Source organism: Diadema setosum, chromosome 8, assembly GCF_964275005.1.
Source record: "Diadema setosum chromosome 8, eeDiaSeto1, whole genome shotgun sequence".
Lineage (NCBI taxonomy): Eukaryota > Metazoa > Echinodermata > Echinoidea > Diadematoida > Diadematidae > Diadema > Diadema setosum.
Window position 1 is genome coordinate 13,405,532 of NC_092692.1, and position 16,155 is coordinate 13,421,686.

A 16,155-nucleotide genomic window follows, 5' to 3' on the forward strand; every position below is an offset into this window, starting at 1 on the left:
TACAAGTAAGCAATTAAATGTCCAGGGTAGTAGTGTGTATTCACAAGGGTGATAAAATACTTGAGAAATTTATTTCTATCTCTATCATCCTACACTGTACTGACGTATTGAGTTGGCCCCTGCCCTCCACCCCCCCCCCCCCCCCCCCCCCCCCCCTCCGTTCATGGCCGTCCGCGCGGCCGCGGCCGCAATCTACGGGCGTTGCTTACAATGTCAACACTGCACTTAGGCATGCATAGAGCTGCAGCTGAGCTGAGGCATCAAACGGATCGATCGTATCGCTGCAGCTGCTCAAGCCGTCGATGATCCCAGGCCAGTACTGCACCGACTCGACTGTTCGCGCCAGGTTGGTGCCCAAGATTTATAGAACGTTTGTTGGAGGCTCCGCAGAAGCGATCATGGGGCGCAATAATGTCATCGTTTGCAGCATTGTTGCTGCATTTGTCATCGTCGGCATCTACGACGTGCTCACAAATTTTGAAAGCAATCGCTGTGCCATGTCATATATGTGGGAGACGCCCGAATACATAGTAAGTTAAATGGCAAGTTTAGCTTTTGTCCAGAAAGTTCTCGTTTGAAATTATTGATCGCTTCACAGTCATGCTGGTGGTAACAGTCCCAGACGTAAATTTACATGTTGGTCAATTAAACTTACTTGTCACTGTGAAACCAGTGGCAGTGCAGTGCAGTGCCAGTGGCGCTCATATAGGTTAATGCACTTTCGTATCCAGGTCATGCTTCACCCTTTAACCCAATCATTTTTTTTTTTTTTTTTTTTGGGGGGGGGGGGGTGAAATTTGGCCACAATAGGTCTATAGATCCTCTCTAGATAGATGAACATGTTATAGATCACTCAACAAAATTTGAACGCAATCGGGTGCTTGCCTGTCCCAGTGGAAGGCTGACTAAATTTATATGAATTAAATCAGCTTTGTCTTTGATCTTTGTTATCGTTTAAAGTTTTAATGTTTAAATAGACATAAACTTGCGTTCTCGTTCCTTTCTCATACCTGATTTTTGGTTGCGTAGGCTGGGCCTGGGCACGCCTGGGCTGGGGTTAACGAAATTAATGACCTTTAACATGTTAGAGTCTTTAAATTTACGAGAAGAAGTAGGCCTAAACGTGATTCAGGAGTCCTTGAACCTTGATGAGATAATCCCTGAAGCAGCTCTTTCCAAACTAAACTGGGATGGGATGTGCTGTGACAGTGGGTGATGGTGCAGTCGTAGTATATTTACAAAAAACTCCTATTTTTATTTATGCAAAAGTGTGCAATTACTACTTACTAGCACCAAATTAAATCAAGTGCTAGGCCTAAATTTGTACTTGAATTGTGTTCCAATAAGATGAGAATGAATATCATGTCTTATTCATTCATAAGAATGAATGTCTAGTTTGTTTTTTTGAGCAGCTACAACAGTTATCCCCCTCCCAAAAAAGAAGAAAAAAGTCATACTATTATAACATAGGTTTGGCTCAGATTTAAAGGGGATGGCTAGTAATTGATCAGTGGGAATCAGTGGGAATGCTGGAGGATGATTGTTCCAATCCTTGTGGGATTTGTTTAAGAGTACATTATATATCTATTGTTGTGTGAAAATAATTTGCTTCAGAATGGTCTCATATTCAAGTACTGTAAAAGTGGATATTTTCGCGTGACTAATTTTTCGCGCTAGGCCGGGTCAGAAGAGTTTCGCGTGTTTTTAATTCCGCGGAATCAAGACATCACGCACAGGAACGTATGGCAAGCAAAAATATTCGCGTGTTTTTATTTTTGCGCCAGTTTCTGGTTGCGCGAAATGCGCGAAAATTTCAACACCGCGAAAATTTCCACTTTTACAGTAATGCGCAGTTTAATGTTTCCAGATTAGCGTGCCTGGTCAGTGACAGGGCATTAATTTGCACATTACTTGAATATGAGACCATTCTGAAGCAAATTAATTGGCATTAATTTTTTTTTTTTTTTTTTTAAAAACATGGTACATGATGTACAATTGTGAACCATAGCAGTTCAAGTATCTTTCGAGATATTCCGACTAATCCAAGGCGGGCAGTCAGATGGGTTCAAGAGTGCAGTGTGCATTCAGACTTGTCATTTTCTACAAATTGTTTTTTTTTTTCTTTTTTTTTTAATTTATTTTGAATGGAGTCAATGGTAAAGTATGCATTTCACAGATGAATGAGTGCTTGGATGAATGTTGTAAGACAGTTATCATTTTCAGGACCACTTGTGAGTTTTCACTGAAAGCAGTGATTTAAATTGTGACAATTCACCTCTCTCATATCATCTTTCTATCAGACAGTGTAGTGAAATTATAATATATCTCACGTCTCAGTAATTATCTTTGCTAGACAATTTGGTTTTAATTATTTGCTTGTACAGGTCAATGTATAGGCAGCCTTACGGGTACTAGTCAGGATTTGCGAGACTCCCACGTTTGCATCGTTATCAATGATGATGCATACAGAGTAAAGTCCAAAGTCTGTGACTGAAAAAGAATGAAAAAGAAAGAGAGGAAATGTGAAGAGAGTCATATATGCAGCTCTCCCAGTGAACCTTAAAGGCCAGCCTCGACATTCTGCAATAACCTCTACTGCAGCTTTTCACACCTTGATTTGACTTGGCTTTTTGGTTTAATTGGTTGAACACAAAACTGGTCTTTATTAATTTTTATCTGGGTATTTACTCTTGAATTTTATGATCTTCTGTGGGGACATTAGATTTTTTTCCCTTAGATTTGTAACCATCACATGGCAATTCAAGAGTTGAATAAAAGAATATGACTCAGGTACATGTACTGTACATTTATGTTGAAGACATTCCTTCAAAATTTAAATTCAAAGGAGATGTACCGTATTAGACTAAAATATGATTTTAAAAGATATGCAGCATAGAATGCATTGGCATACCATTGTTTCTGCTGCACAATATGCTTACAGCAGTTAAGTTTTAATGTGAATTTTAGTGTTTGTTGGTTTGCTTTTTGTTAAATTGATAGTTGCCATATCCAATAACAAATCTGAGAATGCCTTGAAGCAACGCAAGACAGTACTCGGACACATACAGTGCACATATAAAATTCATTTTAAAACGTAATTAATTCAGAGACACTGGATGAAAGCCAGAATTTTACTGCCACAAATTCATCGTAGTAGAAGGTCAAGTAAGAGGGGAGTTGGATGCAGGTTTGTAGCACAGTGCTGTGATCCATGGAGCTGAAACATGTCAAGTCACCCAGAATATTGTTGGATGTAGTTCAATTTTCATGATCATATGACTTCTGCACAGTATGGTTAAGACAATAATCTGGGAAACATCTTTAGTTCTAAATGGAAAATTATCCTCCGGCTGCTCACTTTGCATGAATTATGCATCCACCAAATACTCAGTAATGAATTAAATATAGGATATAGATGTATATTTCTAACTTGTATTCTTTTTGATAGCTATGTGTTTCTGTATAAAAATGAAGTTTGTTATTAATCAAATGGTGATAAAAAGCCCTCACAATTTTACTGATGATATGCACCATGTTTCTTGTTGCTTTCTGTGACAGCCTGTCCCTCGTGTGAATCAGACTGTCCAGGACAAATATCCGCAGTATGCCCTGACGTTGTATGGAGAAGGCAAATACGCCAAAGAAATCAAGTAAGTCGTCTGTATCGTATCTTGTGAAAATCAGTAAGGAATTTTGCTTTTCATCCCTCTTCTTCAGTGTAAATGGCAAGAAAGTAGTTGATGACCATTAATTGATTTACATGGGGGGGGGGGGCGGCGAGTACTCAAGACTGTCATATTTTTGGTGAGTAAGATTGGGGCTTGTATGTTACAACCACGTAGTGAAGCAGATCCTTTTATAAAAGCGTGTTCTACATCTGCAGTGAAGCAGATCCTTTTATAAAAGCGTGTTCTACATCTGCAGTGAAGCAGATCCTTTTATAAAAGCGTGTTCTACATCTGCAGTGAAGCAGTAGAACTTTGTATGCATGACTTCATCTGTAAAATCTTCTACTTTATTAACCAGGTATCCACTAGTTGTTTGGTAACCAGTCTTGTTATAAAATTGATAGTATACGTATATTACATGCTGTATTAAAGCACATGTTATGACAGACAATGTGCGTGAAAATGCTTTCATTTTGCAAGGTAAAACAGGCAGCAAGATTCTTGCTTGTCCTGGAATTTGGACCTTTGCCGGAAAACTATTTTGCTAGTGTAGAAATGATCTGTGCAATTAGTATCCCATGATGCTTTTGGCACGTGCAGTATGAGTCTGAACCAGGATTAGGATTAGGATTAGGGCCAGGGGAAGGGTCCGGGGTAATTACCCAGGGGGTAGTTGCCCTAGACCCGTCTGAACTGATGAATCAGCCAGCACTTAAAAAAACAAAACAAAACACAGAGTCTTCAATCATGATTTCCTGCTTGCCAATACTGTATGGATGCCGGAATCTGCAATATGTCAACACAATGCAGTAGCCTGATGACCGGGCAGGCTCTATTATACACTCACAAATACTTTCAAACCATTAAGTTGGTTTGTGCCCTGTAGTACTGTTGACTGGTGTATCTTACAAAACAGTCACATGGTCAGTTTTAGTGGTTCAGAGTAACCCATGCGAAGTTCCCAGTCCCATTAAAAAGATACCAGTACATTTCTTAGCCATCAAAATGAGTTTTACTCTCCTTCAGACTATGCAGAATAATGAAGGCAAGGAATTTAGTGTGTCTTGGCATAGATTGCTTGTTGATATTCATGAACAGTGGATACAATGGGGTGTTTGCTTTGACTGTCGATAATGCCTGGACAGTGATTCCAAATGCTGGAAAATGTTATTGTGGTCTGCAGTGTATAGTGTTAGAATCACTCTTTGAAAATGATAAAACGAAAAGTGAGCAATAATAACATCGTATGTCTATCAAAGAAAGGAGAAAGGTACCAGTAGATGCAAAACAAGAAGAAAAGCAGGATAATGAATGGAGATGAAAATCTATTGAAACTGGGATTATGTCCATGTTATGACCTTTTGTATTTTAGCTTTTCTCCTGACACAATTCTTTCTTAAAAGAAAGTGCAAAATGTCCCTGTCAAGTGTTATTCAATCATGTAATGCATGAGAAGCTTGTACACCATCATGTGATTTCTTTTTTTTTCTGCATGCAGTAACAACAACAACAATAACAGCTACATCCTGTAACTACATCCTGTAATAGTTTTATGAAGTGCATACAAGATGCATGTATGTACACAAATATGTATTAAGTGCATGTGCCATGTCATTGTGTTGTATATTGGTTTATGAAAAGTATGCAAACAAAATCATATCAAGAATGAAATCAGCAGTAATTATTCCTGTGTAACTTACAATCCAAATTCATGTTAAATGTGCAGTTGTTTACATTAGGATCATTTGCTAAAATTTAGTAACCAAGCAACCACAAAGCAACTGTCCTCTACTCTGAAGGCACCAATACAATGGATGATTTATTGTATACGCCGAATATTTTGCGAGGTTTTTATTTTCGCGAATTTCGCGAGTCAGATGCTATTCGCGAAATTAAAGACACGCGAAAATATTGACTCGATGTGAGTCCCGATGTGAATGTGACGTGACGCGTGTACACTTCGGCGTTTAGTACAGGACTCCACGTACACGAATTTAAGCACTCGCGAAATCGTCGTGAATTCCCGATTCGTGAAAATTAAGACTTGAGAAATATATGGTGTATGCAGTAGTTTATTGATCTCTCACTGTATTCACATCACTTGTTTCTAGGAATATGAAGCTGACTGGCATACCGGTGTTGTTCATACCAGGAAATGCCGGGAGTCACAAACAAGGTAAGCTGCTTTCAACTCTCAATGTAAGGACAAGAGATGAACAGGGTGGTCCACATCTTAAAGATTTCAGTGTGCTGCATAGACATAAGCTCTCGATATTTGTGCTTGAATCTCTGACCCCGTTTAAAGTGGCCTTTTCACCCACTATAAACGGGGTTAGAGATTCAAGCACAAATACTGTATCGAGGGCATGTGCATATTCCTATGCACATGAGCCCAGCCTTCATTTCACTGTAAACGCGCAAAAGGCCAAATGCAGTACCAAAATTGGCCGCGCATTTGACCAAGCTCTGGAGGTAATCCGGGCCGCAGCTCGACCGTGACCCAGCCCGGCCTTTTCTCACTGTAAACGCAAACTAGGCCAAATGGGGTACCAAATTTAGTCTGGCTTCCAGACCCTCTGCCGCCCATACTATTTTGCTATTCAGGATATTAACGCCCTCAACGTCAAAAATTAGTATAGTTTAAAGGGACTGTACAGTACTGGTTGAGGTAAGGATTCATGTTTTGAACATTCCTAAGTGAGATAATGAAAAGCCTCTTATGAAATATGAAAGAGCATGTAATTTTAAGAAGGATTCAACATTTATTTGATGAAAATTGGTTTTCAAATGGCTGAGATATCCAAAAAAGTGCTAATAATAAAAGACGACATGCCCCAACTTTATTAGTATCTCTTTGTTTCACCTTGTTTTTGGATATCTCAGCCATTTCAAAATTGATTTTCATCGAATAAATTTTTGATACCCCTTAGAACTGCATGCTCTTTGACATCTCATAGAGTGGTTTCTGAATATCTCACAAAACGTTTAAGCTAAATCTTCACCTCGACCAGAACTGTACACACCCTTTAAGGTGGTTTTGTCCTGCAAAGGCATTTGCCTTCGGCAGAAGCGGTGACTTCGTCGCGGGGAGTCCAGTTGGCAAAGGGTCTGGAAACCAGACTAAGGTCGGTGCCCTCCAATTAATGGTGTTTGTTCACAAGCAGAGCGCCACTACGACAAAATATTGAAAGGTTTGAATTAAAAGCCCGGGCTGAGCCCGGCACTGTAAACGGACAAAATTGCGGGGCCGAGTACCGCAATTGAGGCCGGGCTCGGCCGCGGCTCGGCCCGGCCCTTCACTGTATACGGGGTCTAAGTTTGCTCATGAACAGATGGCTCATTTGTTTTGATAGGTTCGATGAATGCAAAGACTCATTCTGTAGTTGCATTATTGTGATTTTGTGGCAGTAAGTCTTTGCTTGTACATGCACCCTTTATTGCAGTTGCATACATTATGAATGCACACAAAGCCTCGAGAAACCAACAACATTTGCCTCCTACATGTATGTACTGTTATGTACTGTCCTACATGCATTGTCTGATTGAGTTTGATTAAGAACGACAGATGACATAAAGTGAAATTGTACATGCAATATACATGTATTAACTTTGGAACCAAGTCATACTCTCCAGGCATTTGAACCCCAAGTATTGCAAGATGCAGTGGAAACATATTTCAGTTGGTGTTGAATGATATAGATGTTGTGGTACTGGAATTTCATTATTGCATAAATGTTCCTTGTTAGGCTGTTACATTAACAGTGCTTGGATGAGATTCAAACACAGTCATTTTGCTCTATTAATGTGTCGTAATTATCATGATTACATTTTATTCGATAGTGCGTTCGCTCAGCTCCATTGCGCTGCGGAAGGCGGCAAAGTATAATTTCCACTTCAACTACTTCAGCGTGGACCTGAATGAGGAGCTGAACGGGATGTACGGTGGTGTGCTGGATGGACAGACGGGTAAGTGGGCGACATCAAAGTTTGTTTCAAAATAAAATGAGACACCATTTTAGCATTGCAATTCAAAGTCACATCTAAGTTGGTTTCCATAAATAGTATTTTAAAAATCAGAATGTTAGAAGTCCTGTCAGAACAGTCTCTGAATTAAGAAAGTTAATTAATATTGACAAGTTTCTGATGATTATGTTTGCGGAGTTGTAATGTCAATATTGATGGTGAGCTGAAGGAACAAACGGATGAGTGGACGTCAAAGTTTGTTTGCAGTTCTGATGAAACAATTTAACACTATTGTAGCATTGCGAATCATTGCTATATGTTTGTAAATTATGTAACACCTTTTGATTGCATGTTTGATTAAAAAAAAAATAGTAAATTAATTGAAAATTGGTGTGTAGGATCAGCAGGACACTTCCAAGGCCATAATGTCATCACTTCATCTAATTCTTGCAGATGTGCTCACTACTACTGTTTCACAAAAATTTGAAAATTTATACTTTGATGTGTGAATGCCAGCAGCCCTATATGCTACAGGGAAAAGTGACTATCATTCATTTCGATTCACTGACGGACTATTTTTTCTTTCGTCCATTAGAGTATGTCCAAGCCTGTGTAGAGCGTATTCTGGAGCTCTACAGGAGCAACAAGAATCCTCCAAAGCAGCTGGTCATCATTGGTCATTCAAAGGTGAGATTCCGCTGCATCCACATTCTTTGGAATCCCAAATTCCTTTTATCTTTCCAACAAATAGGCAAAGAGTATAGGTGATTTTTCATTTCATAAACCTGTATATTCATATAGTTCATTCATGATGGAATTGAAAAAAAGATACTTACGGTAGGCCTAGAAGGTGTTGATGCTAGATATTGTTCTGCAATTGTGGTTCAGAAAGGTATGTTGAGCTAACAATAATAATGGCAAAGAAACAAACTGTCACCAACACAATAGAGTATGATGTCTTCAATCCTGTCATGTTTTAATCCCATAGTTTGCACAGACTTTCAAATAGCATGTTTTGAGTTTTTAAGAGTTGACACAATCTCCTTTTCATCCAGCATATCGTTTGTAGAACATTGTAGCTTGCATGTTGTCAGTCTAATACTGTCCTCATTCTGTCTTAAGGTAGGGGCAAGAGGTGGACCACTGCAGTATTTAATCAAAGTAGTTTGTGGCATCAATGGATCTCTCGTAAACTCAGATTTTGTGAGCTTATGAAATGAGACCAAGTTCTTTATACAGCTGTAGCAGTGTGAAATTTGCAAGCACCAGTGATTTCCATTCCCGAAGTCAAGATTTTGTTAAATTAGATATCGTACAGCTTTCATGACAAAGTTAACTGATTCAATTCAGATCAGTTCAAATGAAATTTTATTTGCAGTAACACATGTTTGTTATCGATACCGATTTAAAGAAAGCAAAACGTACAATGGCGTCAAGAAAATGATTTTGACTTGAAAACCCCTCAAAGAAGTCAAAACAGTTTTTCTTCAGGTTGTCGTTTTCTTTTGCTCTATGAGATGAGATTCTTGCTTCTCACCAAACCTGTTGCTTCTCCGTCTCTAGGGTGGCCTGGTCGCCAAGGCCCTGTTCTCCAGACCTGACTTTGATGCCAGCCAAGTGAACACGCTCATCACCATGGGAACCCCTCACGTGGCGCCAGTCCTCAAGGCCGACGCCTACATAGACCAGTTCACGGCCAGAGTAGATAAGGTGCGCTGGGGACGAGCGAGGGTGGTCACCTTGTGGGTCACTCAGTAACCATGTGTTGTCCAGTGGATACTGGACACAGCTGTGGTTCTCTTCAGAATCTCCACTACAGACCTGTTATGTTGTGCATTGTTGAAAGCTTTTGTTTTATTTGTTTGCATGGTGAGATGATGCATTGGAGCCAGTCTATGGAATGCCATCTTTAGTAACATTGACAAAATGAAAAATTGTTTGTATTCTTTTCTGGTAAATTAAAAAACAAAACAAAGCAAAACAAAACTGAACAAATGCCCCTGTGGTCAATATTTTAGATGGGATGCCTGTCCATACCAATAGAGTCAGTTATAATCTAAATGAATTGAAATGTATTCATTGCATAGATGACACAATACAGTGGTTCTTGTTGATGAACATTTTGTCTCATTGCACTCCAGTGGGCACCAGAACATAATGGTACTTTTCAGTGTATGATTGTGCCATGTTACTATGGTAATTTCTCTCCAGACAGGAAAGTACGTTGTAATTATTGTCATTTGGGTTTGCTGGAATCTAAAATAAAAGTCACCTAGTGCTACTTGTTTATAACTACATTTGCTCTCACAGTTTATCTTCCTATTTGTTAGATATCTGTGTTAGCCATGGTTGGAACATGTTCTTATTCACTTGTATCAACTACACTAGTGCAGCATCAATTTTGCCACAATGAATACAATGCTTGTTAGAAATATTTGTTTGATTCTAGTAAAAAAAAAAATGAGTGTTGCAGGTCATAATTTCGTCTTTTCTGCTTTTCCCCATCAGTATTGGGCAGAGAATATCGAGTCACCAGCCATGCGTGACCTGACTGTGGTATCCATCGGAGGCAGTTACCGTGACAACATGGTGCGGTCTGGACTTACATCAATCAACGGGATGGTACCCCCAGACAGGGGCCTGAGTGTGGTTGTAAGTAGAGTGTATAATCTTCTTAACATGACCTTTGACCCAGCACAAAAAAAAAACAAAAACAAAATTGAAAACCTTTTTGATGAGTGAAGCAAATATATTCAATCTAATGGTCATCTGGCATTCTGTAGATTATAGATGAAAATAGGACATGCCTCATTTCTTGAAGGAGAGAAATATATGTCCACTGTCATTAAAGCTCAGAATTATAATTTTTTTTTATTTATGTTTTTATCTTATCTTTTTTTTTTTTTTTTTGCTTAGTGTGCGACATTGTCTGAGAAGTTCTAGATGTGTGTCTTTACACAGACAATGTTTGTGCACAATAATTCAAAGAAATACTGACCATCTGTTTTCCCCCAGCACACAAACACTTACTTACACAAATACACACATGCTTGCACACACAGATAGATCATAAATCAAAACGTGAATGAGCTCTCATATTATTAAAAACAGGAGCTCTTATTTCTTGATGTTTCAACAATGTTTGTGCATTTTCTAATACAATTTTTGCTCTTCCTGCTCCCCCTCTTTGTCTGTCTGTCTGTCTGTCTGTCTGTCTGTCTCTCTTCAACTCAGGTTGGGTCAGTGCCAAGGGTGTGGTTATCCACCGATCACAGATGCATTGTGTGGTAAGCTAGCAAGTGATGAGAGCACAATCACTTTGTGGGCAGTACTCTGAACTATCAAGTGTACATGTAACCTGTCATTTCAAAAGACTGTCAAATTGTAGCTTATAGATTGTTCTATTGTCCTGCTCTTCAGCTGTGAGCCTTCAATGATATCTAATCTGCCCACTTTTACCTAAAACACACTACCAAAGGAATGGTTAGATAAAAATGTGGAGGTATTCACTAAATATTTACAGTTTTGCAGTGGAAGATCAGGGGTATATGTGACTGCATCACAAAACCAGCAAAAAGATGCACTCCCTGATTTTGCGCAAAAAACCTCAAAATAGGTGAAATGGGTGAACATAGTCAATCTTCTGTTTTTTATATTTTCAGGAAGAGCAATTCTTTTTTCTATGTAATGAAGGATAATATAAAGTTTGGGTTTATAAAACGAATGTTTCTAGCAGTTCTTACAGGACAGTATTTTTTTGACTAGTGTGATTAGGTATATATTGTAGGCCCCTTTTCATTTCATAAACATCCTTTTATACACACTGTTCATTTTCAACTCTGATAGCTTTTGAAAGGATTGTGCTACTGCATTTAAAGTTAGTATCAGTCATGAACAGAATGTGTTCAAGGAGTGTAGAAATTTTCAGCTTAATCTGACAATCCCTTTATTGTGGTTATCTCAAGAGCTTGACATCCTTGACACATCATTTTTGTCCATTCATTGCACAGAGCCAAGCTTGGTGAGATTAAGTAACAGTTCTTGAATAGACCCTAAATTTCAAAGCCTCTTTTTTTCAGTAAACACTCTTCCAGAGTGTGTACTCTATTTCCATTATTTAGACTGGTTTGGAAGGTCCAGTCAATTTGAGTTACACATCATTTTAAAGCTTAGATAGTCTGCTCTGTCAATATCTCCCCTTAACTAAAGATCCATGTCTGGTGACTTACTCTTGGTCTTGTGATGCAGGGTCACAATACTCTTGCGTAATGCATCCAAAACAAAAGATGAAATTTTGTATTTCAAAATATTCACATACTTTTGAATTGGACAGGAGGTACTTAGGATATCAAAAGTTTTATTTTCATCTGTTTTCTTCCAGCCAATCCATTTCTTTTGCAATTATTTTTGACTTGTGATGTCTACAAGTTAACCAGGGTATAGTGGTGACAACTCATCCATTATTTACCAGTCATTTTCAAAGTCTTTAGATTGCCCTGTTATTACTCATGTGGAATTGCAATAAAAATTGTGCTACATACACAATGTATTTTTGCTGCAAGTTGTGTCTTGAGTTTTTGAGCTTTGCTTTGTTTGGACTCGCAAGTAATATGCATTTTTTTTTTTTGTGAGTAATTTTTTATAATGTCTTGTTTTATTCAGGTGTAAAGAGTTGGTGTTAGCTACGAACAGAGCCCTTTATGACTTAGTAGACAGGCTTACACGGCAGGTGAGTTACTGTGGCAATATTCACAGCAGGGATTTTGTTTTGTCAAATGGCTAAAACTTTTGATGATATGCCTCTTTTAGTTTGTGCAAACAAATTTTACGGTACAGTGCTTGATTCTCATTTTATGTTCATTTGCATGTAATTTCTGTTGATTTTCTTTTCATTGTATGTATACTTCTGTGCTTTGCTTTGACTTTTAAAAAAAGAATATTTGTGCATATCATAAGCATTTCAGAGGTACTGAAATAGGCAAGTTTATACATTGTAGGTATTGATGAAGGATACTGAGGTATTGCCTTACTCTATTTTTGTCTTGGCATAATGTAAAGTTGGTAGTCTAACTTTGTATTATGTCTGTGGGAATTTCAAAGTGAAGCATTATATTAGTGTTAAAGACATTAAAAGCCTATCCATTAGAATTACTAGGATATGAATATTCATGTACATATGTATGTATTAATACTTACGAATTATTATTACTGTTACTATGATTATTATCATAACTATCACATTATCATGGTCATTTTCATAATTGCTTTTACTGGTGGTTGGATTTTCGTTTTTATGTCCTTCTTATGATTATCATCATATTTGTGATTATTACTATCATTTCTAATCATGATATGATAGGTGTCTGTCAATCCACACTATCGCATGAAAGTCTTTCGGCATCACTTTGTGGCTCATGATGGCAGGAACAGCTACTCCCCTCACACCGAAGATGTTGTTGGTTTTGCAGGTAGGATGTGCTCATCAGCTCTTGCTACCCTCAAAAATATTTTGAGTGATTGGTTCCTGTGAACAAAATAAGATGATAAAAAAAAAACTAATGTAAATTAGATTGATGATTATAATTATACATATAGGGCTGTTCATGTTGTGTCGTTATAGCGATTTGTAAATTTCAGGGTTTTTTTCAGAATGTTCTGCTTGTACCATGCAATTTACTAATTTCTGGATAAAGACATATTTGCCTGCCTACAGTTTGCAGTTTGTAGATTTTCAGTTTGTCTGTAGACTGGGCTGTGGGCTTTGGCACCTTGCTCAATGATGGATACTGTAAACGTCAATACTTTCGCATTATTATTATTATTATTATTTTTTTTTTTTTTTTTTTTTTGCGCTGAGCAGCTCAAAAACATATTCACAGGTTCTTGAATTCTGGTGCGCAATTGTCAACCCATTAAAAATGTGCAGAGAAGATATTTTCACAGGTGTTAGAATTCACACTATCTAGAAGTAGCGTGAAATACATGAAAATTAATGTACCGTGAAAATTTCTGCATAGTACAGACCAATGCTGCTGTTCTCCTATATTAGGGGTACCTTGAACCTTTGGTGTTCCCATTGTGGGAAACAGAGCCCTTGTGCATGAGGTTTTAAATAATGTGTTTTTCCACTAACTGACAAAATATGTACCAGTCTATAGATCTGGATTTCTTTTTGTTAGCTTTGTTTTGTTTTGATTTGTTTTGTTGTTTTTAAGGGGGAAGTATGAGAATGAAAATGTGTCCAATTTCCTTGTTATTGAAATTCTAACACAGACGAGAACTTCAAGGCCATCACAACAGGTTTCCAGCACATCGCTGGCCGCCACAACCAGGGACCCGTCTACTACACCTTCCCGCTGGACGCTGAGAGCGGCGACCAGGATGCTTTTGCCATCGCTGCCACCGTGGCTTCAGAGAAGGCGTGGCTCTTCATCTGCACCCGCTCCCACGAGGAGCGCTGCATCGAGGGCGTGGACATCTCCCGCCGCGCCAAGCTCATGCCCCCTCTCAAGTCCGACATGCGACTGGCGCACCTCGACCTCGCCGACCTCGGGGTCTCGAACCCTAAGCAGATCGTCGTCCGAGTGCCCAAATCGAACAAGGTGAGTATTACCTTTTAAAATGGATTTCACCTTGCATGCTGGATGTATCTGAAAACTTTATATTAACATGTGCATGCACGCATATAAATGTGCATGTCTTGAATGCCTAGCAGAACGTCAACTTGCCAGACTTTACTTTGTGGAGTACAGTATTCATACCCCTCTGGACAATATTGTAATGAGTCTATATGACCATTTTGTATAATTGTATTTTTGTATAATATCCAAAGTTGCCAATTAGTACATAATTTTTGCTATGTTTTCATTCAACCAAAATAAGAAAATATGTTGTATAAATAAAAAAAATAAAGCTTTTTCTATATATTTGATAAAGCATGCTGAGTTTGTACAATATTTCCATTTTTGACCAAAGTATGAGTTTTTGCTTTCAGACTTTTTTTTTTAATTCGACCGAACATTAGCATGTTTTTAGATATGCAGAGTTTGGCAGACTGGTAATGCCTCATATATAAAGATTGTTGAATAAACACTTCATTCTCTGTTACACACCGTCCGCTGTATGAATTGCATTAACTACCTTTTCTTTTGTTGTAAAATGTTATATTTCCAGATCCATGTGATAGTGGATGCATACAAGAAATCAGAAAGAGTGATGAGTGCCAGTCTACCCGGATTTTTCTCTTACAGTAAGTTTCATTACATTCTGTGTCGCCTGAGTTTTGTCTGCACACTATTAGTAAAAGGAAACACAAAACTTTCACATATTCCTCTTTTTTTTTATGGGGGGGGGGGGGGGAGGAGGGAGGGAGTATCTGTACAAATATTCTCAAGGAGTTTTCATAACCGTGGTATTGTTTTGAAAGAAATGACAGTGGAAAAGTGCCTCTATCATATTCATCATTTATGTAATATAAGCAATCTAGGTAAGTTCCCTGCATTTTTAATCCGACTGTCATAGGTACTCTAAACTTTTATTCATAGTAATTTATCAATTGTGTCTGATTTAGCATGTTTCCTGTTAATTTCTGTGATGTTCTTGTCTACCGTTATGTTGCCCTAGACAGCCCCACATTGAAGTAAGACCTATTTTGCTTGTCATGTAACATGAATTCATTGTAGAGATATTTGGCAAGTTTGTAAATGAAAATGTGATTAATTTGGTTCCATAACATGTGCTTCTGCGACAATTGCTCCTATGAAATGTCTGCCCGCTAATCCAAACATAAATTCTACCCACAAACATAACCCTGATCCTAATCCTAATCCTCACATTTTATTAAACTAAAAACCCTATCACAACCATAACCCTAACCCTAGGTCCTTGGAGAAAATAAGACTGGATCAGTTGTCGCAGGAGTAAATGTCATGTCACTGATTCATTTACCGTTTTATTTGACAGCAACGAAAGCTTCTGTATTATCATGCTAAGTTTTGTGTCTAGTAGGGGTTTTGAGGATGAAACTCAAACGGTGTTCATTACAATCTTCCGATTGCTTTACGTGACTGTCAAAACTTTTATTTGTTGTCCTCTTCCTCCTCCTCCTCCTCCTCCTCTTTCTCCTTCCTCCTCTGCTATCACATCCTCTCCGTCATCCTCCTCTGCCACCACCTCTTCCTCCTCCTCCTCCTTCTCCCTCCTGCTCCTCCATCTCCTACTTTTCTCTCTCTCTCTCTTCCTTCTCCTTTCCATCCTCCTTCTTTCCTCTTCCTCTTTTCCCCTTCTTTCTTCTCCTCCTCCTCTCCCTTTGTCTTCTTCCCCTTCCTCTTCCGTCTCTTCCTCTTTATCCTTCTTTTCTCCTCCTCTCCTCCTCCTCTCTCTCCCTTCTTCTTTCTCCTCCTTCACTCTCTTCATTTTCATCCTCCTTCACCTCTTCCTCCTTTCCTCCTCCTCCTCTTCCTCTTCCTCCACTTCCTCTTCCTTTTCCCATTTATCCCCTTCCCCCTCTCCCTCCTCCTCCTCT

General features: G+C 38.6%; 1 protein-coding gene across 1 annotated transcript in view; it reads left to right on the top strand.

The window, feature by feature from the left end:
• Positions 1-302: 302 nt before the first annotated feature.
• The window catches only part of LOC140231841 (GPI inositol-deacylase-like), a 40,861-nt gene continuing 25,008 nt past the window's right edge, over positions 303-16,155 (top strand). The window contains exons 1-12 of the mRNA XM_072311992.1: positions 303-530; positions 3,559-3,650; positions 5,780-5,844; positions 7,509-7,634; positions 8,227-8,318; positions 9,195-9,341; positions 10,140-10,283; positions 10,866-10,918; positions 12,294-12,360; positions 12,991-13,099; positions 13,905-14,233; positions 14,805-14,880. Coding sequence (XP_072168093.1) covers positions 303-530; positions 3,559-3,650; positions 5,780-5,844; positions 7,509-7,634; positions 8,227-8,318; positions 9,195-9,341; positions 10,140-10,283; positions 10,866-10,918; positions 12,294-12,360; positions 12,991-13,099; positions 13,905-14,233; positions 14,805-14,880 — 1,528 coding nt within the window. The remainder of the gene's footprint in view (positions 531-3,558; positions 3,651-5,779; positions 5,845-7,508; positions 7,635-8,226; positions 8,319-9,194; positions 9,342-10,139; positions 10,284-10,865; positions 10,919-12,293; positions 12,361-12,990; positions 13,100-13,904; positions 14,234-14,804; positions 14,881-16,155) is intronic.